At 47.1% G+C, this 22,665-nt stretch overlaps 1 protein-coding gene across 1 annotated transcript in view; it reads right to left on the reverse strand.

Annotated features, from left to right (window-relative positions):
- ric8a (ric8 guanine nucleotide exchange factor A) overlaps window positions 1-22,665 on the reverse strand; it is a 473,887-nt gene that overhangs the window by 375,889 nt on the left and 75,333 nt on the right. Inside the window, exon 5 of the mRNA XM_070534856.1 lies at window positions 6,879-6,954. Within this exon, the coding sequence (XP_070390957.1) occupies window positions 6,879-6,954 (76 nt within the window). The remainder of the gene's footprint in view (window positions 1-6,878; window positions 6,955-22,665) is intronic.

Consider the following 22,665-nt stretch of genomic DNA (forward strand, 5'->3'; position numbering starts at 1 on the left):
CATTGGAAGTTGCAGTTTGGTGTCAAATCAACACAAACACTCAGAAGCTGACAAACCACCTCGCAAACAAAAGCTAGTCTTCAGCATTACAACAATGTTGCTCACGGCCATCATCTTTGCAACACCCCATACGGCAGCCTCCCTTTCGCGATGCCGTTTGTAGATGCACATTGGTCTCTTTCTGTTGCTTTGGGCTACTCGTCACAAGAGCAGCTTTTGATTTACACGATGGGTGTGAAAGTGTCATGCGACTTGTTTGCTGGCCGCCCGGCTGCATTCACATGCGTGGCTGGCAGATTGACGAGGAAAGGGGGAGGCGGGGGGGGGCATCGCACAAACTTCCCGTGACCTTGTTGATTTCAAAATCTTTGACAGGTGGCAAATCATGCGGCACCTGACAATGAAAAGGTACCTACTGTACCGTCGGCACCAACTGTGGTCGACCCGCACAGCACCAACATCCCTCACTTTAGAACTGTTTTTATCGGCCAAGACCCTCAAGCAAGAAATCCCTTTTCGTGCTATAGTGTCGGAGAAAGGGACGTGGCAGGTCTGTGTCACTAGTTACCTACAGAACTGCTTAGCTTTGTGGGATGTCGTGTCTGCCAAAGGAAGAATCCCAACATAAAAACGTCTGTCACTCTCGCCGCCTGTCACTCTCGCAAAACCAGAAGGTGCGACAACTTCAGTCCACAGAACTTGCCGAGCGCAAGCCTTCGCAGCTCCTCCACCACATGCGTGCTCTCGCGGGCAACATGGAAGTCCAGGATTCCTTACTGTGAGCACTTTCGCTTCAACTACTTCCACCGCACGTCCAGGCAATTCTGCAGGCTCAGCATACGCTACCTCTCAACCAACTCGCTGGAATCGCTGATCGCGTCATCAAGGTCTCTTTGCCGCCGTTGTCGGCCACTGTACAGGCTGTCGCCGCACCACTGAACACCATAGAGCTTGCGCGCCGTATTGACGATATCAACCGACAGCTCAGCTCCATTCAACGACGCCTGGATCAACACTTGCCGACGTGCCACTCACAAAGCCATGGCCAGAACACTACCCCGTCGCAGCAGCCTGGTGACGACCGGTGCTACTACCATCGATGCTTCGTGGACAGAGCACGGCAATGTCGACCACCCAGCTCAGCTAGAAATCAGGGAAATGCCAATGGCAGCTCGTAGCCACGGCTGCGAGCTGCCAACCTGGAGGCCGTCGCATCTTCGTCACTGACCAAATTACAAAGCAGCGGTTCCTTGTCGACAGCGGTTCCGACATTTGCTGCTACCCGCGAGCCCACCTTCAAGGTCCCTGTCTTTTCACGTCTTTTGAGCTCAGCACGGCAAACCAGTCCACTATCAAAAATTACGGCTCGCTCCACCTGCACGTCCAGCTTAAAGACCTACACCGTCACCTTCATTGGAATTTCGTCATCGCCGACGTCACAGAGCCAATCATGGGCTCAGACTTTTTGGCGCACTACAACCTCCGGACTGCCGCCACGGCCGTCTCATCGACGCGACAACGGGACATTCTGCGCCAGGACAACGAATGACTACCCACCAGCCAAGCATCAAAGTACTCAGTGTTGAACATGATTACCGTACCACACCATCTACCACCGCGACGTCAGATCCCACCGATTTCATCGCCCGGTTTGACGCGCCCCAGCAAGCTGCAACGTGACGTGCAGCACACCACCTTGCACTACATCTGGACCCCCCCAGGCCCCCCCCGGTTTTCTGTCGCGCCCGTCGCCTTGGCCCGAACCGCATACGCAAAGCCAAAGCAGAGTTCGAAGCCATGCTCCGGGAGGAAATCGCCCGCCCCTCCGATGGCGCATGGGCCTCGCCACTTCATCTCGTCCCTAAAGAGACCGAAGGCTGGCAGCCCTGTGGGGACTACCGTGCCCTCAACGCCCGCACAATTCTAGACAGGTACCCCATTCACCCCATACAGGACTTCGCCCATTGCATTTCTGGCTGCCACATTTTTTCCGTGCTAGACTTGATCAAGGCCTACACGCAGATACCCGTCAATCCGGACGATGTCCCGAAAACTGCAATTATTGCTCCTTTCGGCTTGTTCGAGTTTCCCTTCATGAGCTTTGGCCTGAGGAACGCTGGACAAACCTTTCAACGCTTCATCGACGAAGTCGTCCGCAGCCTCGACTTCTGCTTCGTCTATCTCGATGACATATTGGTGTTTTCCCGCAACACCGATGAACACCACAGGCACCTTCGTCTGCTTTTCCAACGCCTCTATGACCACGGCCTACTCGTCAATGTCCCAAAGAGCACACTCGGCGCTTCAGTTGTCAAATTCCTCGGCCATGAAGTCTCATCAGAGGGAACTCGACCCTTACCTCAACGCATCTCAGACATGCAAAATTACACTCAACCAACCACCGCTAAAGACCTTTGCCATTACCTCGGCATGCTGAACTTTTACAGGCGTTTCTTGCCACACGCAGCCGGCTACCAGACTCCCCTCCATGATGCCTTGGCTGGTCTACGAGGAAACCAACCCGTCATGTGGACATCGGCTTTAACGGAACTTTTCGAAAAATGCAAAGCTGCTCTTGCACCGCCACACTTCTCTCCCATCCTGTGCCAGACGCTCTCTTGGGGCTTTTCACGGATGTCTCTAGCATTGCCGTATGCGCCGTCCTTATGCGGCGCGTACACAACACCTGGCATCCCTTGCCGTTCTTCTCCAAGAAACTCTCAGCTCGCAAAACGACCCCTTCTCTGGCCAGTCCCACCGACAAAACCACGACCCCCACCCCGTCGAGTTCGTCAGCTTACTACAGAGAACTTCTGGCAATATACGAAGCAGTTCAGCACTTTTGCCACATTCTCAAAGCACAGCACTGCACTATCTACACCGACCATAAAACTCTGACCTACGCCTTCTCTCAACACCGAGACAAACTCCTGCTGGTCCAGCAGAACCAGCTCTCGTTCATTGCCCAGTTTACCCTTTCATTCAACATGTCAGCGGGAAGGCCAACGTGGTCACCGACGCGCTTTCATGTGTGGCAGCTATTAGCCCTTCGCAGATAACAGCTGATGTCCTCGCCGAGGCTCAGACCACAGATGCCGAACTGCAGGAGCTTCTTAAGGGCGGGTCCTCACTACAGCTGCAGCAAGACTTCATACCTGAATCGACGACTATCTACTGCGACATATCAACAGCACGAAGCAGGCCTTACGTGCCCCTTTTCCATCGCCGTGGCCTCTTCAACCAGCTACATAATCTCAGCCATGCCGGCATACGCGCCTCTACATGCCTCGTGGCCGACCGCTATGTCTGGCCCTCCCTGCAGCGGGATTGCCGCACCTGGGTGCGCTCCTGCATTCAATGCCAGCGCACTAAAGTCAACAGGCATGTCACTTCACCATTCGGCGCCTTTCCTCAGACCTCTGGTCGGTTTCATCACGTCCGGGTCACCAGGGGTGTGATCTTGTACGCGTTCCAAACTCGAACGGAGGCGGTCCGTTCTTTCCGTCGCGAAATGGGCGGTCCGTTCCGTTGCGTTCGTCCGATAGCAGGCAACACGGAATCATTGACAGCAGATATCACTTCACAATTGACGTCATGGCGTTCTTCACCGTTCAAACTGACCAACCATGTGCGGCTCGGTGGAACGGACCGCCTCCGTTCTATTTTGGAACGCGTACAAGATCGCACCCCAGATGTGGGATGTCATGTCTGCCGAAGGACGAATCCCAACATAAAAACATAACGACTCTTTATTTGACTAACGATGGCAGCGGACGGGCATACCAACGCTACGTTCGTCCCAGTAGCAGAAGGTAGAAAGCGGTCCTTCTCAACCAGGCAGCCTGTTTTTATAGCCACCATCGGTGACGCATACCTCGGGTGACGCGGCGACTCCAGCGTGCGGCTGTGTTATGCTGGGCCGGATGATAAGAAGACGGAGGGTGCACAGAAATATGTGCGGTGTGTGTCGCCACAGCTTCACTTGTTTTTTCAGATCCCTTTTGCTTACATAATTCTCAGGCACTAGTTCAGTACATGAGAGAGAAAAATCCTGGTGATTGTACAGCTTTTAGTATGGATATCGAAGACCTGTATTATTCTTTGCCGCATGACGGGTTGCTAAATTCCATAAATGAGTGCATTAAGGTAAAATGCAAGAGTCAGCTTTTATTGACAGATGCAGTGTTTCTACGGGAGCTTTTCTAGAAATTCTTTCAATGTATTTGAAGTCGACGCTGATTGGGCGGGGAGATGGCGTTTTTCTGCAGAAATCAGGCATTTGTATTGGCTCAAAGGTTGCCCCTATTCTTAGCAATATTTACCTGAGTAAGGTTGACAACTGCTTAGAGAAAGCCTTAGGTGATAGCGTGATCAAGATATTTCGTTACGCTGATGATTACCTGATTTTCTGCAATAGAGAAGAATTCGATTCAGCTGCTACCTCAGCAAGTGAGCAAGTTAAACTTTATCGAGGAGGATTAAAGTTTACCAAGGAATTTCCTCAGCACCGCGTAATTCAGTTTCCTGACATTTCCTTGCTGTTCGAACAAAATCATGTTTGTTGGCAGTACTCCCCAAGAGCTTCGAAGCCGTTGCTAAACTTTCAATCCAAGCATTCCAAAGTAGTAAAAAACGGAATTGCCATGTCGTGCCTTAAGTCTTCCCTCACCAGATCCTGCATGCACAAAATGAGCGCCAGTTTTAATGTGCAGGTCCAGCGCCTATTAGAAGCAGGTTATCCTAGTGTAGCAGTCGCCACTGTGGCTGAGCGCTTAAAGAAGTCAGTTTCGAGAGGGACGGACGTGATTACAGAAAGCAGTAATAGCAAAAAAAGAGTAGTGGCTACTCCGTATATTCATTCAGTGTTGCACTGGCTCAATAAAGTTGCAAGTAGATATGATGTTAATGTTGCTTTCACTGCTCCCAATAAGCTAGGTAAGATATGAGCTGCTGAACAGGAAAATAAGGAGCGGGTAAAAGGCAAAAAACGAACTGATATTTGTACAGTGAAGCACAATAAGAACAAGTTTACTAACTGTCGTATGGGTGTGGTTTATAATATTCCCCTTAGCTGTGGCCAGTTCTACGTAGGGGATAACGGCATGGTGTATCAATCAGAGGCTAATGGAACATAAAAGGTCGTTAACCGGTGCATCGCCTTCTAATCTTTCGTTACATTGCCGAGATTGTAACTGCACGCCAGAGTTAGATGAATGCGTGATATTGCACAGACATAAGAATGAAGATACGCGTCTTATGGTAGAGGCGTGGCATATCTATAATGGTGGAAGTGCGTGCGTGAGTCAGCCTTCGATTACTTTACATAAGGAAGAGATTAAGTGCCTTAACAGTTATCTCTCACGTTGTGGGAGATGTGGGGTTCTCCTCCCGTGCTCTTGGGACAAAGGAACGACAACACAGTAGTGCAAACAATCACAAGGGCATTTATTGCACCTTTCATAGATCAATGCCTGCTAGCCGAGTTGCTATCCACAAAACATGCCGACGGGCGTGCGACAAATCTAGAAGTCCGACTCACCGCAACCGGAAGCGAGCGAATATGTTCGCCCCATGCTAGATCCCAACGCCTGGTCGTTCGCGTGTATGGTCACGCGAATCGTGGCGCGTTCGAAGGCGGCCACGCAAGGCCGTCTCGCAGAAGCATCGGTCGCGCGCGCGCGGAATGTCCGCGCTGTTCGCCGACCCACCGGGAAAGAGCCCGCGCCTTGTCTGAAGCATGGATTGGCGCACGCGCGGCACGTCCGAGCTGCTTGCCGTACCACCGCCAAAGAGAGAGCGCCTTGTCTTTCCCGCACCCAAGTAACCGCGCAGCGGCGCGACACTTGCGCCATCTCTCGCAACGCGCTTGTACCACTCTGACCGCCGTGGCCCACGCAGTGACGCCGCACGGAGACGGGGGCTATGCAAGAAAAACATCAGGGGAGGCGCGAGGATCGCGCATCCCCACAACGCAGACCGGCACGTGTACCCGACTGACACGTGGTGTTACCATTCCTCAGCATGCGCAGATGAGTTTTGTGTCTTCTTTCTTTTTTCGCCTCAGTGCTCCCTTCAGTTGATAGTCGGCGTTCGTGTTGTCCACTTCTCTACTCATGTGTCCTGTCTGCACGCCTCTCTTCTTTTTTGCATAATGAATCCTTACCAACTAGCTCAGGTTTCTGTCGTTCTAACTAACAATAGCTACACGCCAAGCGATGATTGAGTCACGTGACGCACGGTTCGCGCTTTCGTCTGTCGCACAAGATTGGCCTTACGATAACCCACCTTCTAAAAAGATTGGAAAGACCCTCTGTATTTTGAAGGAAGACTGTAAAGCAAAACTTTCTATGCAATAAAACATTGCCTTAACACACAGGTTCAGTGGTGAACTAAAAGCCTGATTGGCATTTAGTACAACATAACATCACTAATCCTTCAGCTTCAGAAATAAAACACTCACTACATTCTATTCAACTGACATTCTGTGGATAATAAAAATATTTTCGTGACCTTCATACCAGGAAATGAGCTGTAATCAGTGATGGTATACTAGCGATTTGGAGTTCCTTTCAATAAAGGTAGACTGTACCGTATAACTTGGTGTACCCAAATTATTGCCTGCACATTCTTGATATGCAATGCTAGGGGACTCCCGAGCATGTGCATCACCATGTTTCTTGCCTAAAATTTGTAAGCATTAACGTTCATGATAAATTTTTCTGATATTTGATTCAATATTCGCCTTTTTTTTTCTTAATTTGACTCAATATTCAATTTAAATCTACTATATGGTATTTGCACGCCCCTAGTTTACAGTACTATTTCGGTGTGCACCAGATGCCAAGACCTGTAGTAGAAAAGCCTGCTTTCAAACCCACCTTGACATCGTGTGGCAGATCTGGGTGCACGTATAGCTTGAGCCGCAGCATGACGCCTTCCACACAGCCATTGTGACTGCAAAGGGCCAAGGTTTAGTTGACAACCAGTTTCCAAAAGATTTTTGTCAGTTTGAGAAACCAGTTTGCAGATATAGGAGTACCTTTCAAATTGTGTTTTAACAGATTCTGAATTCTTAGTGGTCTGGTGTACACGTCAGAGAGAAAAACACTTCAGAACTGACTAGGTTAGCAGAAAAATCACTTGATGACAAATTAAGTGCAGCAGACTACATGACATGCAAGACACAGGGCAACACGCTACTCGGACCCTTCAGATGCAATTTTCTCGTAAACTAAGTCTTTTCTTGGCACGAAACAAGTGTTGCGAGGTTTCTGGAATGGTATACACATCAACTTTGTATTTGCTTTTAGTGTCCCTTTAAGGTTGTATTCCTCAAACCAGGGGTTCTCAAATTGCGTTCTCTAGAGCCCATGGATTTCGCAAACAGCATTTTACCAAAACGGAGAATGGGGAAAAATGGAAACCCATTTCCCCTGCTTATTTGATCGATTTCTTTTTTTTGAAAACTAAGAAAAAGAAAAATAACTTTCCCTGGATGAACCGAGAACTGCTGCACTTATCACGACGTGCTGGCAGACTTCGCACTATACGCTCGAACAATCCTCAGGCATGTGTTTTTATGCTAAGGTTAAAAATTTAGTCCAGAAAAATACCACTTCGGCTAAAAATTTCTTCCATAATGTTCAGCTGCCAAAACTGCTCAAGTCTAACCCCCGTAAATTCGGGTCTTTCATATCTCCTGGCTCTTCTTCTTCCACATATCTTAAAATCAACAACAGTGTTGTTAATGATCCATTAGAGATTTCAGAAGCGTTTATTACACATTTTCAGTCAGTGTTCTCCTTGGACGATTTCAGTATTTAACACTTACAACTAACAATTCTTATGCAATTGATGATATCAATATTAGCCTAGAAGGTGTTTTGAATCTTCTACTGAACTTAGATACTAAAGAATCAGCCGGCCCTGATGGAATTCCAAAATCCTTTTTAGCCCGATTCTCGCTATGGACATCTAAATATCTGTTCATTATACATCAGAAGTCCCTTAATGGTGGCGTTGTGCCTTCTTTCTGGAAAAGAGCTAAAGTACTACCTGTATATAAATCTGGTAACAGACAGCTTTTATCTAACTATAGGCCTATTTCTTTACTCCAACCTCAGGTAAAATACTAGAACACGTAATCTATAAGCATATAATAGTGTTCTTTGAACATATTAACCTATTGAACAGCTTTCAGCACGGCTTCAGGCGCAGGTTTTGGTACTGTAACCCAACTTACGGAGTTCACTCATGACCTTTCATTTCATCGACTTAGGTAATCAGATTGACAGCATTTTCATTGACTTTAGCAAAGCTTTCGACACTGTACTAGACTCTAAATAGCTTTTCAAACTCCATATTCTAAATAACCCTCAGTTAGTTCTTGGATTTCCAGTTTCCTTTCTTTGTGTACCCAATTTGTATGCTACAATTCTGCAGATTCGTCTGTAGTCGACATCACCTCAGGGGTCCCATAGGGATCTGTACTTGGCCCTCTATTTTTACTGTTTATTAACGACCTTCCAGACCATGTTACTTCAAAAATACGCCTCTATGCAGGCGATTGTGTTATGTACAGCCCATTGGCTCACTCGCTAATCCTCAGTGCCTTAAGGATGCCTTTGTTTCATATTGTAACTGGTGTGCTACCTGGAATATGAGCATCAAATTTGATAAAACTGTTTTAATGTGTTTTGCTAAGAGACACATGCCCGTATTTTTTTATTATATTTGCAACGGTGTACCACTAACAAGAGTTTTTCAATACAAATATTTAGGCATCATTTTTACGCCCACCTTGCCTTGGTCCAAACATAAAGATTACATTTGTAGTAAAGCGTTAAAAAACTTGGTTACATCCGCCTGACTGTCTGCTGCTCCGTGGGACCCTAAATTAGGAGCATACAAAACACTGATTTGCCCTATTTTAGAATATCCTTCCTCCGTATGGAACCCATATAAACAATGCGAAATTAATTGTACTTAGTCGGTCCAGAGGAAGGCTATTCGTTTTGTTTACTGTCGCTTTGACCGAGACTTTTCACCATCAGCTGCTCTTGCTGAATTAAACCTCCAGTTTCTTTCTAGATGGCGGCACATAGAATCTCTGAAGATTTTCTATTCTTCTAAGAACTCTCTTTGTCACCTGTCAGATCACTCCCTTTTAACGCCTGCTTGCCCAACTTCAACTAGAGCTTATCATGCCTCTAATATTAGGCCCCTCCCTCCACGCACTAACACTTTCGAACACAGTTTTTTCCCCCGAATGGTTGAACCATGGAATTTGTTACCTGCCGAAGTTCGTTTGTTACCCATTTCTCAATCTTTAAATGCTATTGTTGATGTATAGTTCTTTGACATTTTTCTATTTCTGTGTTCCTGTTTCTGCATAACATGATTAGTTTTACTTGCATGTACACCTACTCCTGCCATAGCCACAATGGGCTGCAGTATGCATATATAAATAAATAATTAAATAGATTTGCACAATTTTTTAATTCAAAGAAAACATATTGCATTGCATGTTGGATTTAACAAAGCTACCACAGGCCACATCTGCAATACAGTGCAAGACTTGCCACTGTAAGTGTTCCTGTAATACTCCCAAAAATCACTGCAATTTTTGCGTTCGTGATGGCCACACTGAGCGTTTTTCATTTGTGCTCGTCAGATGAGCTTTGAACATGTGAGCAGGAATTACCTCTGAAGCTTAGCAAGCTGAGGGCCACTTGTTTGCCTGGTCAACCCTGGTTGTCAATGGATGACAACATTTGCGCATTGTAATGAGCATGCATGATTTGCCAAACAGGCACGTCAGCACAGTGCACTTTCAATACAAGCTTGTTTGCTACCTGTCAGTTTCTACCTCATCCAGAATAGACGAGCAACTCAATGCACGTGAGGGCTCGTAGGCCACTGTAGCTGCGTGCCACGCGACGTGCGCTTTTAGGCTTAGTGCTACGATCAATATATACAAGGCCATTCTGCAGCACAAGTAACTTGCGACATTCATGTGCAAAAATAAAATAAGCTTTTGTGAGTCCAACAGTTCGTTTGTGTCAGGACACCGTTTATAGTGCATGGTCAGGAGTGGTAGACATATGGTCGATGCACGCTGCAGTGTGCAATGCAGTGCGGGAGGATAGATTGCTTATTTAGCTGTTACTGAGAGTTCCCCTTAAGTCAGGAGTGATAGCTGAATTCAAGATAAAAATAGCATGCAAAACTGCAAACACAGACGCCCACAGGCGCACGGCAGCATGCTATTTTGGTTAACTGTGAATGAATAATCTAAAAATAAATAAATAAATTATTGTCTCAGCTGCATGGCTATATGTTCATGCAACTGGTACTTAAGTGTCTCTTACTTAAACATGTTTAGGCACATGACAGCTAACAAGGTGTTTATGAGTTAATGACCAGATCTCTTTATAGGATGACCTAAATAGTATCGAAAACTGATGTAACCGCTAGCTAATGATTTTAAAACCAAACTGTAATATATATGTAAGTAATATCAGTTTAATATCAGCGATATAGATAAGTAATATCAATGTCACGTCCTTGTAACCACTTAAACTTTTCCTACATAGTTGCTGATATGCCTATAGAAGCAATTTTCCAAGTACGTAGGCGTAACAATATTGTTATGCGAAGGATGAGTCAGTAAGACGAGCAACTATTTACGGGTTATATTTACAATGGTTGCAGCCCTGACCAGTTAGATTCACAGCGTGAGCCCAGTTCGTTCTTCTTCCCCTTTCCTGGAGAGGTGGAGCCCACGCACCTCGTTCAAACAAACAAACAAATACCACACGCGTGTAGCATAATGCCCCGGCGGCAGAAGTGACGTCCCGGAGCACCTAAATGTCATCACTGGGAGAGTGATACTGTTTCAATCGTGTAACGTGTACAATATCACTGGACTGGGAAGCAGATGGGGCATCAGGGGGGATCTCGTAGGTGATGGGAGTCACGGCACGAAGCACTCGGTATGGGCCTGTGTAACGAGACAGCAGTTTTTCGGACAGGCCGACCTGATGCAACGGAGACCATAGAAGCACCAAAGAACCAGGTGGGAACTGCACGTCTCGGTGTCTCCGGCTGTAGAAACGCTTTTGACTCTCTTGAGATTTCAGAATGCGGTCACGGGCAATTTCCCTTGCATGGGCACTGCGGGCTATGGCGTCAAGCGCATATTCACTGGTCAGTGCCGCGTGAACAGGGAGGGTTGTGTTGAGGGGCAGTGCTGGTTCTCTGCCGAACAGAAGAAAAAATGGGGAATACCCGGCTGTGTCGTGGTGCAAGGAATTATAAGTAAATGTGACCAATGGTAGAGCAAGGTACCAGTCAGTGTGGTCTGAAGAAACATATTTCCCGAGCATGTCTGTGAGAGTGCGAATGAGACCCTCCGTGAGGCCATTTATTTGCGGATGGTATGATGTGGATAGCTTGTGCCTCGTGGCACAGGACTGCTGGATGTCCGCGATAACTTTTGATAGGAATGTCCGGCGATGGTCTGTAAGAAGTTGTCGCCGAGCTCCATGTAATAAAATCACATCGCATAAAAGAAAATCGGTAACATCTGTGGTGCAGCTTGTAGGAAGCGCTCGGGTGATGGCGTAGCGTGTGGAGTAATCCATAGCCACAGCAATCCACCTGTTCCCGGAGGTAGAAAGAGGAAAAGGGCCAAGTAAGTCCAAACCAACCCGAAATAATGGTTCCGCGTGAATGTTGAGTGGTTGAAGGTACCCAGCAGGGAGAGTTGATGGTGTCTTGCGTTGCTGGCATTTCTCACACACAGCTACGTATATTCGAACGGAGCGAGCAAGCCCTGGCCAAAAGAAGCGTCAGCAGATCCAGTCGTAGGTATGTGACAAACCCAAGTAACCTGCTTTGGGGAGGTCGTGAAGTTTGTGTAGAACAGCCGATCGAATGAGGGATCACAAGGAGTAATGCAGGGCTGTCGAGGTGAACATTGTGGTGGTAGAGTACGCCATCTAGAAATGTGAATAAGTGAAGGGAACTGTCGGCAAGCGACGATTCCAGGCGGTCAATGATTAAACGCAAAGACGGTTCACGGCGCTGCTCGTCGGCAACATGGAGCAGTGTAAAAACAGAAGGAACACAGGCGTCGGTGTTAGTATCAGACGTAGAGGTCGTGTCTTCGACAGGGTAGCGAGAGAGGCAATCTGCATCCTGGTGTTGGCGTCCCAACTTGTCACTCTGTAGAGATATTCTTGTAGTCGGAGGGCCCAATGACCAAGCCGGCCAGTAGGATCTTTAAGCGACAAAAGCCAACAGAGTGCATGATGGTCTGTGATTACTGAGAAGGGCTTGCCATATAAATATGGGAGGAACTTTGAAACAGCACAGACGAGAGCCAAGACATTCGCGCTCGGTAATCGAATAGTTGCGCTCTGCAGTTGTCAGGAGCTGGCTAGCGTAGGCTATAACGCGGCCGTGTCCATGTTGGTGTTGCGATAAGACAGCGCCGATCCCATAACCACTGGCATCAGTTCGGACCTCTGTAGGTGCAGACAGGTCAAAGTGGCCCAAGACCGGTGGATTGGTGAGAATCGTGATAAGGCATGAAAATGCAGCAGCCTGAGGGGGACCCCACGTAAAAGGCACGTCTTTCTTCAGAAGTTCAGTGAGTGGTCAAGCGATTGCTCCGAAATCTTTCACGAACCGGCTTAAATAAGAACAGAGCCCCACAAAACTCCGGACGTCTTTGACAGACTGAGGTACAAAAAAAGCCGTTACTACTGGAACCTTCTCCGGGTCGGGCTGTACGCCAGAAGCATCGACGAGATGGCCTAGCACTGTAATCTGTCGGCGGCCGAAGTGGCACTTTGATGAGTTTAATTGGGGCCCAGCTTTGCGGAAGACGTCAAGGATAGCTGCGACGCGCTCAAGAACACAAGGACACCGTCGACGTAACAAAGGCAAGTTGACCATTTGAAACCTTGAAGCAGAGAGTCCATCATCCGTTTGAACGTGGCGGGGGCATTGCATAAACCGAACAACATAGCCTTGAATTGGTAGAGGCTATCTGGAGGGACAAAAGCAGTCTTTTCTTGGTCTTGCTCATCGACAGAAATCTACCAATAAACAGATCGAAAGTCGATGGACGAAAAGTATTTGGCACCGTGAAGATAATCAAGAGCGTCCTCAATTCGTGGTAAAGCGTAAACGTCCTTTTTAGTGATTCGGTTTAGGTGGCGGTAATCAATGCAGAAATACCACGTGGCATTTTTCTTTTTGATGAGCACGACCAGCGATGCCCGAGGACTCAACGAGGGCTCAACAATGCCTCTGGCAAGCATCTTTACTTCCTGCTGAATAACTTGCCGCTCTGCTGTGGACACGCGATACGGTCAGCGGTGAATGGGAACAGCATAACCAGTGTTGATCCGGTGCTTAACAAGGGATGTCTGATCAAGTGGTCAATTGGCAGTGTCAAAGATGTCGCGGTAGGAAAGCAAAAGGCGATATAGGGTGGCTCCTTGGTCACGTGCGAGGTGTGGAGCGACCGTGGGACATAATGGGCCGTTGAGGTTCAAGGCTTTCTGCGGGCAATCAGGAGGATCTGGAGACACGTCGGCTGCAAAAGCAGTGACGTGGTCATCTGTCACTGACCAGAGTGTGGCCACCGCTATGCCTTCAGGTAACACTTGCTTCGTCAAGCCAAAATTGATAACGGGGAGACACATCCGATACGTGGCAAGGGTTACGACTGAGTGCGGCACAGAGATGTCGCACGCCAAGAGGACATTACGAATAGGTGGGACGACGTAGTCGCCATCAGGCACGGTTGCAGTTGAGGCCAATTTGACAAAGAATAGGGCTTTTGGCGGTAAGTGAACAAACACTGTAGTGCAGAGGGTGTTCAGTTGTTCGGGGCAAACGTCTGAAAGAAGAGGAAGCTCGAGGCACAGCGGTGAAACAGTCGATGAGGGCAGAATGCGTCGTCAGAAAGTCGAGCAGATTAGGTCATGAGCGCAACTGGTCGGCACAGTGAACATGAATGAAACTTGGTGGCCAGCAATTCCTGTGCAAGCAGTTGACATACCCCTGACGGCAACAGTGGTGCCATTGGCGATGCGTATGGCTCGAGTGGTGGCAGGCATAAGAACTTTTTTGAGGCGACGACATAGGTTAGTGCTCATTGTGGACACTTGGGCTCCGGTATCAATTGATGCCATCAACGAAACACCATCGACGTCTACTTCAATTAGGTTCGTGTTGGTGAGGAGCGTCAACGGAGGATTTGGACAGGACGAACGTGATGCAGCACTACCTCCAAAAGCTGCATGGCCTAGTTTTCCCTCCGTCAGTTTGGCGAAAAAAAAGCGGTGAGGTTAGGGTGACAGGGAGCGACGGCGCTGAGGCAACGGCGATCACACGGAGGAGTGGCTGTCAGAGGCACTGGAAGTACGGTACAGATGGTGAGGTGAATAACGGCGGGTGTCAGCATATGGGCGAGGAGCAGGGAACGAGCTCCAGCACCGCGGCATCCAGGTGGTGCGGCAGTGGCGGGCTACATGACCAATGCGGTGGCAGTGGAAGCAGATCGGTTTGTTGTCTGGGGTTCGTCATTCAGCAGGATTGTGTGGTCTCAGAGCGAAATACTGGTCATTACAGGTTGTGGACATGGGAATAGGTTCCGAATCAGGTAGAGAGACAGAGCAGGCGGTAGGGATGCTAAGGTTTGCAATTTCTTGCTGCACAACTACTTGAATAACCGAAATAGTGGGGGCTGCTTGGTCAAAGGTACCATCAAGGGGTCGTGGATGAAGAGAGGCTGGACTCGCCGCTTCAATCTCACGGCGTACGATACGTGTGACGTTCTCTTGAAATGTCGTGTGGCGGTAAGAGCGGAGCAAGAGGACATGGCAGGGGTGTTTGGGAGCCAGGAAAACTGTGGGACAACGCGGTGGCTTTTGGCTACCTCGAAGTGGCGGCATTCTTTGACAATGGCGTCGACAGTAGAGAAGTCGTTATAGACAGGCAATTTGAAGGCGTCGTCCGCAATGCCTTTAAGGATATGGCCCACCTTGTCAACCTCGGTCCTATGCTCGTCAACTTTCCGGCAAAGTGCGAGCACTTCCTGTGTGTAGGGGACACACGATTCGGTCGACGACTAAACACGGGTGGCAAGCTCTTTTCGCACAGCCTGTTGGCAACCTGACGGGTTGCCGAATAGGGCGCGAAGCCTCTCTTTGAAAATGTCCCAGTTGGAGAGCTCGACCTCATGTGTGTGAAACCAGACATACGGTGTCCTGTTCAGATAAAAGATCACATTGGCAAGCATGATGGTTGGGTCCCAGTGGTGGCTTTGGCTAACATGCTCATACATGCTGAGCCAGTTGTCGATGTCAACGCCATTTTGGACAGAGAATGTCCAGGACCAGGATCACAAAGACTAGGAACCGTAACGTACGTTATGGAGATGGCGCCGCAGGTGTAGGTTGTAAGCTTATAAGACCATTAATTGTTGTATTCATATAGGAGGTTGTGGCCAAGTACTGCACCAGGGTGGCCAATCCCGCCCTGGTGAGGGAGTGCGTTACCCGTTTTGGTAACTGGGATCAGGCCGCACTCCAGGCCTGTTTATGCAACCGGGGTAGTTGGAGAAGCATGGGAGAGGCCTTTGCCTTGCAGTGGGCATAACCAGGCTGATGATGATAATGAAGACCATTAAAAGCCCAAGCTATAGTACTCAGCAGCCATTTGGAACCCTCATCACATACACCTTATTCACACCATTTAATCATTACAGAACCGTGCTACTAGGTTTATACATTTATCATACTCTTATAAAGTCAATGTATCTTTATTAAAGGTAAAATCTAGCTTGCAAGCTCTTCCTGTAACAGTCGTGTTGCAAGTCTGTCGTTATTCCATAACTCTTCTATATTGCTTCCTAATCTATGTCCCGTATATAACGCCACCCTGAACACGTCATGGGTCATTCTCTCAGTGTTGCTCACCCTCGTGCCCGCACTGTCATCTTTTCGTTATCCTTCTTGCCTCGTACAGCAAAGAACGGGTGGTCTTCTGTACAGCATCGCAGCTATCACCAGTCTATCAACCTTCACTAGCACAGTCACCGACATTTTCTATGGCGCGGTCATCATCATGAATGATTTTTTTGTTACTCCCACCCCTTATGTAATACTCCAAGTATGGGGCCCTTAAGGAAATAAAGTGAAAGTTAAAGGTAGAATTATTTTAATTTTTGTAAATCGAACCTTCACCCCTCGAGAAGTTAACTGAAAGCAGTTTCCAACTGCGAGCATACGACATAATGAAGGCTCAAATGCACAATAGGCAACCTTAGGTTGGCTCTAATAACAAAGTGGCATGGTGCCACACACCAATTTGCCTGTTTTTTGTGAGCTTCTTGGTTCTTATCTCAACATATAACGTACTACCTGCAGTAATTTGCTTATTTCACTGCAACACTTATAGTGAGTACATGTTATAAACCCACTTGTGGAAAGAGGGAGAGGGTTCGCAGCACTCTGGGCTTCCCCAAAGCCAGAAAGTTTGAGGACCACCAACAGCAGCTATAGGAATGACCAGTATATTCTACAAACATTAAAATCCCCTCCAATCAAGATATAAACATTCTTTATACCCAAGCAATTCAGCAAGTTGAATGAAGTGTTCACATATTTCAGGTGATCAGTAGTACGACCGCTTAACTGCCCACTAATTGTATAAGAGTACATACAAGTGCACAGTTATTGCGAGTCTTCACATTGCCATACTGTATAAAAGAGGTCATGACACGAAATTTCCAAGTTCGAATCGCATGTTAAACTGTAGGTGTCCTTGCAACAGAATCAGCACAAGAAACAGGACAGGAATGAGAAAGCAGGACCAGGTGCAGGCTAACAACAGGTATGTTTATCTTGTTGAAGAAAGGAAGAAAGGAATAAAGGAGGGCATTAAAAAAACTAACTGTACGTCTTTAAAAAAGGACTACGACACAGGAGCTCAGCACAATGCGCTGGCGGGCTAGTTGGAGCGGATCCATAAATACTTTCTTTGGCGCAATACAACGGACACAAGAAAGGCGACAGGACAAGCCGCTACTTTCGAGAGTAGTGCCTTGTCCTGTCAAGAGTAGCGGCTTGTCCTGTCGCCTTTCTTGTGTCCGTTGTATTGTGCTAGACAAAGTATTTATCAACGCAGGAGCATCTGATCAGTCTGATCAGTCAAGGTAACTGATGGCAAGCAGATACATGAAGCCTCCATGCGCAGCATAATGAATTCTTCATAAATTTAATGAGTGCACATGTCATGATACTGGCACACAATACGCATCTGGTGGTAGCTAGGTTTGCACCCACATTTGACACAATGAATGGCCAAATTGCCACCCATTTTCAACTTCAAGTGTAAGTGTGCTCTGGCAGGTGGTCTTTGATATAACTACCTGTTTGTAAAGCCCCTTAAACTTCGTAAAGTAGCGCCACGCTTTGACGAATGCTGCCTCATCCTCACACGCGCTGGCCGAGGCCGACGTCGCATCGCTACTGGTCTCATGGCATCACATGGGCCCTCACACAGGCTTCGTTTGTTGAATTTACAGACGCGCTTCAGCGCCACTTTTGCTTGAGAAGTGTCTACAGAGTGGTGAAGAGGGCATGTTGGCACCATTGCTCTTCTGTGTTGTTTTGATATGCCAATGCATTGAAGTTTTGTTGCAAATGCGATGTCACTTAACGGCATTTTCTATCACCATGACCTGCTGCGCCTACTATGCGAAAATAGTTTAAACGAAGCTAAGAAGCTCTTCTCGATACTGTTCGGTAAGCGCGATGGGTTAAGAAAGACATGGCTTCACCAAACCGGGAGGGAGAACTTCAGAACAATACTCTCCACACGACTATGCAAGTTGTGAGCTTCTCATAGTATAGTATGTGTCAGGCTTGCGTAATTTGTTGCGGGCCATAACGTAGTAGATATTGCTACAGAACAGCCGCCACAGTGAGGCTGCACTGAGGAGGAAGAAGATGACGTGGGCCCACTTGATATAGCGTCGCCATTTTGGCCTTCTGTTAGCTTCCCTGTAAATAAATTGTATATAGTATTGGGCTCCAGCTACAGGTAACATTAATTTGGTGGAGGTGAACGTTCCCCGTACCCGTCATGGAGCTTCGCAGCGGTCGCAACTGCGACAGTACAACTTCGGCTCCTGCTGGCGGCACTTCATCTACGCAACCGTCTCCACCTGCAGCCCCGACCTACTTCGTCATTTCCCTCCCTCGGGATCCTGGTGTTTTCAACGGAGTCAGCAGTCCTGAACTGGCTCCGCTTATACAAACGTCACAGCACCAGTCTCAGGTGGGATCCGACTATCATGCTTGCGAACTTTCTTTTCTACCTCGACAGAGCTCCACTTGCATGGTTTCAGACTCACGAAGAGATCTCGAGCTGGGATCTCTTCAAAGAAAAGCTCCACGACCTATTTGGCAATCCGTTCGGTCGCCAAGTCGGTGCCAAGAAAGCCCTTGCCACACGTGTACAGACGTTGACCGAGTCCTACGTGTCGTACATTCTCGACGTGTTAGCCCTTTGTGCCAAGGCTGACCCGAACATGACTGAGGCCGATAAGGTTAATCACGTCCTCAAAAGCATTGCTGACGACGCCTTCAATTTACTGGTGTTTACGAACGTCATCAGCATCGATACCATCTTCAAGGACTGCCACCATCTCGAGCATGCTAAAAGCCGCCGGGTATTCCAGCACATCACGCGACTTCCCAACACAGCTGCCACGTCATCCTGTGACGACCTCTTCCACCAGCCGTCGCGATGTGACAACTTGACCCGTATCATTCGTTGTGAGGTTGAAGCGGCACAACCGGCGGCCCCTTCATTCCCGTTACCTGATCATTCTCCGGTGACAATCTCCTTGATCCAGGCCTTCGTCCGTAAAGAGTTGTCCAACGTCGGCCTGCAATCCATTGGTTCTATACGCTCGGAAGCTCTTTCTCCACGCACGTCCCCACCGCGCTCTTCTTACTCCTCTTATAGACAGCGCAACCCCTCCGAATGGCGAACCGTGGATGACAAGCCGATCTGTTTTAAGAGGAAGCTTTAGCTCGGATGCTCCTATCTAAATACATGTAAAAAGAGAATTCGTTTTTCTCGGCAACCACTGCACCAATTTTGACGAGATTTGTTGCATTTAAAAGAAAAATTTAAAGTCTAGTGACTGTTGGTTTCGAATTTTTTAGTTAGGGCGCCAATCTTTTATTAAAAACTGGCGAAAATCCGAAATTTTCAAAAAACAAAACTGTCAAGTTTACAACTCCGTAACTCCTAATGGAAAAACGATAATACAGTTCTGTGAAATGCATCTAATAGTACATCCAAAGCGGACAAAATTGATATATTACACATGAATCTCAAAAAATTTTGCAACATGGAAATACAGCTTTTGCAGAACCCTTGTAAACAACGTAACGAATTCACGTAAGATGTAAAATGACACATCGAATTTGTCCGCTTTCAATGATCTAATGGATGCCGTTCACAGAACCGCGATATATGTTTTTGATACAGAGCTATCAATTTTTAAAAATTGTGCTTCTATTTTTTCAAACGGTCAAATATTTGAAAATCGTTTTAAGAAAATTCAAGCCCTAAATAGAAATTCCGCTTCCAACAGTCACTAGAATTCAACTTTCTCTTTCAAATGCAACAAATTCCATTAAAATTGGTCCAGGGGTTATCTCATAAAAACATTTTTGCGTTTTACATGTATTTGAATAGGCCGCGTCGGAGTTGGGCCCGAGCTAAAGCTTCCTCTTAACTGCCAACGGATTGGCCATGTCGCTCGCCACAGCTGCAGCCGTCTCCAATGCGCTATTCTCCTGATTACCACCCTCGACCCTCTAGCGCGTCCTTTTCCTTCGCCCCTTCTATGCCCGCTCCATCATCTGACCCTGCGATACCTTTGACACGACCCCGCTACTCCCGCTTGCCTTCTCCCTCCCGTCGTCAATCTCATTCGCCCCTGTCACGCCGTGCTCCTTCTGAGACCTACTCGCCGCACCCCCGATTGGAAAACTAGACAGTACAGCTTCTGGAGGTGAAGCTGCAAAGACAACATTGGCACGAAATCCTTGCTTCACCTTACCCACGAACAAGAATCTTTTGGACGTTCTCGTTGACAATGTTCCTGTGTGCGCATTGATTGACACCGGGGCGCATGTGTCCATTATAAGTGCTGCTCTTCACCGTCGGCTCAAGGAAGTTCTGACACCCACCCCGAACCGAGTTGTACAAGTCGCCGACGGAGGGACTGTCGCTATTGTTGGCACGTGCTCTGCCCGATTCACCATTGCTGAGAGACACACTGTCGTTCTCTTCACCGTCATCGAGCATTGCCCTCACGAACTCATTCTCGGTTTGGATTTCCTTGCCACTCATTCGGCCCTCATGGACTGTTCGGCCGGCTCACTTTGCCTTGAGTGCCTCTTCTTGCCGACCATGTGGACCCGCCTCCAAACCATTTGAGCTGCATGGATTTTATTCGCCTAACGCCTCAATCTGTGACACACGTCGACTTGTCTTCACCAGCTGTACCTGATTGTAATTACATGGTCGCACCAATTCCGGCAGTTATACTTACACATGGTGTTACCGTGCCGCACACTGTGCTGACAATTACTGGTACCGCACCTGCCTTCCCCTTGTCAATTTCACGCTAACCGCGCAAGTTCTGCCTCAGGGGATTTCATTGGCTATAATCAGCACGTTGCAGGATGATGAGATCGAGCCATACACAGTGGAAGATCGCCACAGCTCAACCCATACCGTGACGTCATCGCACGGTATTGACGTCGACATTGAGAAGATGGTTTCCTCTGACCTTACACCTGTTCAAGCTGAAGCCCTTCGCCGCGTTCTTGACAGCTATCGCGACATTTTTTACTTTGACAATCGACCCTTACGTCAAACGTCTCGTCGTGACCCATCGCATAAACACTGGCGATGCAAACCCTATTCACTGACGTCCATATCGTGTTTCTGCGTCTGAACGGGCTGTTATTTATTTATTTATTTATTTATTTATTGATACTGCGGTCCTGTTACCAGGACCTTAGCCGGGTGGATACAAAGTGAAAAACATCCAAGTAAATATATAGCGATACATAACATAGGTCACTCGCGATGTACAAATGCAAGCAGTTACTGAATAACACAGTAAATCACTCGCTATATAAACATAGGTGCGATTCAAATAATGGCAATGAGCATTGAGTTACAACGTCATTAGTAAGATTATTCCATTCAACAATAGTTCTGGGGAAAAAGGAAAATTTGAAGCAATTCTTTTTAGTAATTAACGGTGTTATTGTCTGTGAGTGTCGATGACGTGTAGCATAACCAGTAGAGAAAGTGATAAATCGTGATGTATCAATGTTGCAGTGCCCCTTTATGAGCTGAAATAAAAACTTTAAACGGCATGTTTGGTTCCTTTGTGTTACAGGTGGCAATCCACTTCTCCTGAGAAGCTCCGTAACTGAAGTGCGACCATACGAATTATATATGAATCGTACTGCCCTTTTTTGAACTTTTTCTAGTTTAGTAATGTTTCTTTTAGTAAAGGGATCCCATATGACAATTGCGTATTCCAACATTGGTCGAATGATGGCATTGTAAGAAAGAAACCGCACAGGAGGCGTAGCGAATTTTAGAGAGCGTCTTAGGAAAAATAGTTTTCGAAGGCAGTTTGCCGTGACAATGTCAACATGTTTGTTCCACGAGAGAGTGTTAGTAATCCAGAGGCCAAGGTATTTATATGCGGTTACTTCAGAAAGCATGATGTTTTCGGTATTGTAGTTGTACAATAAAGGCTTGTTTTTTAACGATATTCTCATAAAGACAGTTTTATCGAAGTTAATTTCCATTTGCCAATCATTGCACCATGTTACTATGCTTTTAAAGGCATCATTCAGTCTAATTTGATCGTCAACAGAGGAAATTTTTTCGTACAGAACACAGTCATCAGCGTACAACCTAATACCCACAGAAATGTGATCCACAATGTCATTTATGTAAAGTAAAAACAGAAGCGGACCAAGAACTGATCCTTGGGGGACGCCGGAATCAACGGGCACCTTATCTGAACTGGCTGAATTTAGTGTTACAAACTGACGTCGGTTAGTCAAATAACTCTTTATCCAGGCGAGTAGTTTGTTATTTTGCAGAATGTAGCTTAGCTTATGCAACAATTTGTTATGCGATACTTTATCAAACGCCTTACGGAAATCCATGAAGATTACGTCTGTTTGTTTACCCTCGTTTATGGCTGCTGCAAAGTCATGAATGATTTCTGCAAGTTGAGTATTAGTTGAAAATCCTCGCCTAAAGCCATGCTGCATGCAGGTAAGTAGCTTATGTTCTTCAATAGAAGCAGTTATATGTTTGTGAATAATATGCTCTAATATTTTACAAGCTGTCGAGGTTAGCGAAATTGAACGGTAATTCTGAATGAGTGTTTTGTCACCAGATTTGTGCAAAGGCACGATTCTGGCATCCCGCCAATCATCAGGTACTGCAGCTTCGTTTAAAGACCTAGTGTACAGAACATGTAAGTATTTTGCACACCACTCAGCATAACGTTTCAAGAAA

This window comes from Dermacentor albipictus, chromosome 3, assembly GCF_038994185.2.
Source record: "Dermacentor albipictus isolate Rhodes 1998 colony chromosome 3, USDA_Dalb.pri_finalv2, whole genome shotgun sequence".
Taxonomy (NCBI): Eukaryota; Metazoa; Arthropoda; class Arachnida; order Ixodida; family Ixodidae; genus Dermacentor; species Dermacentor albipictus.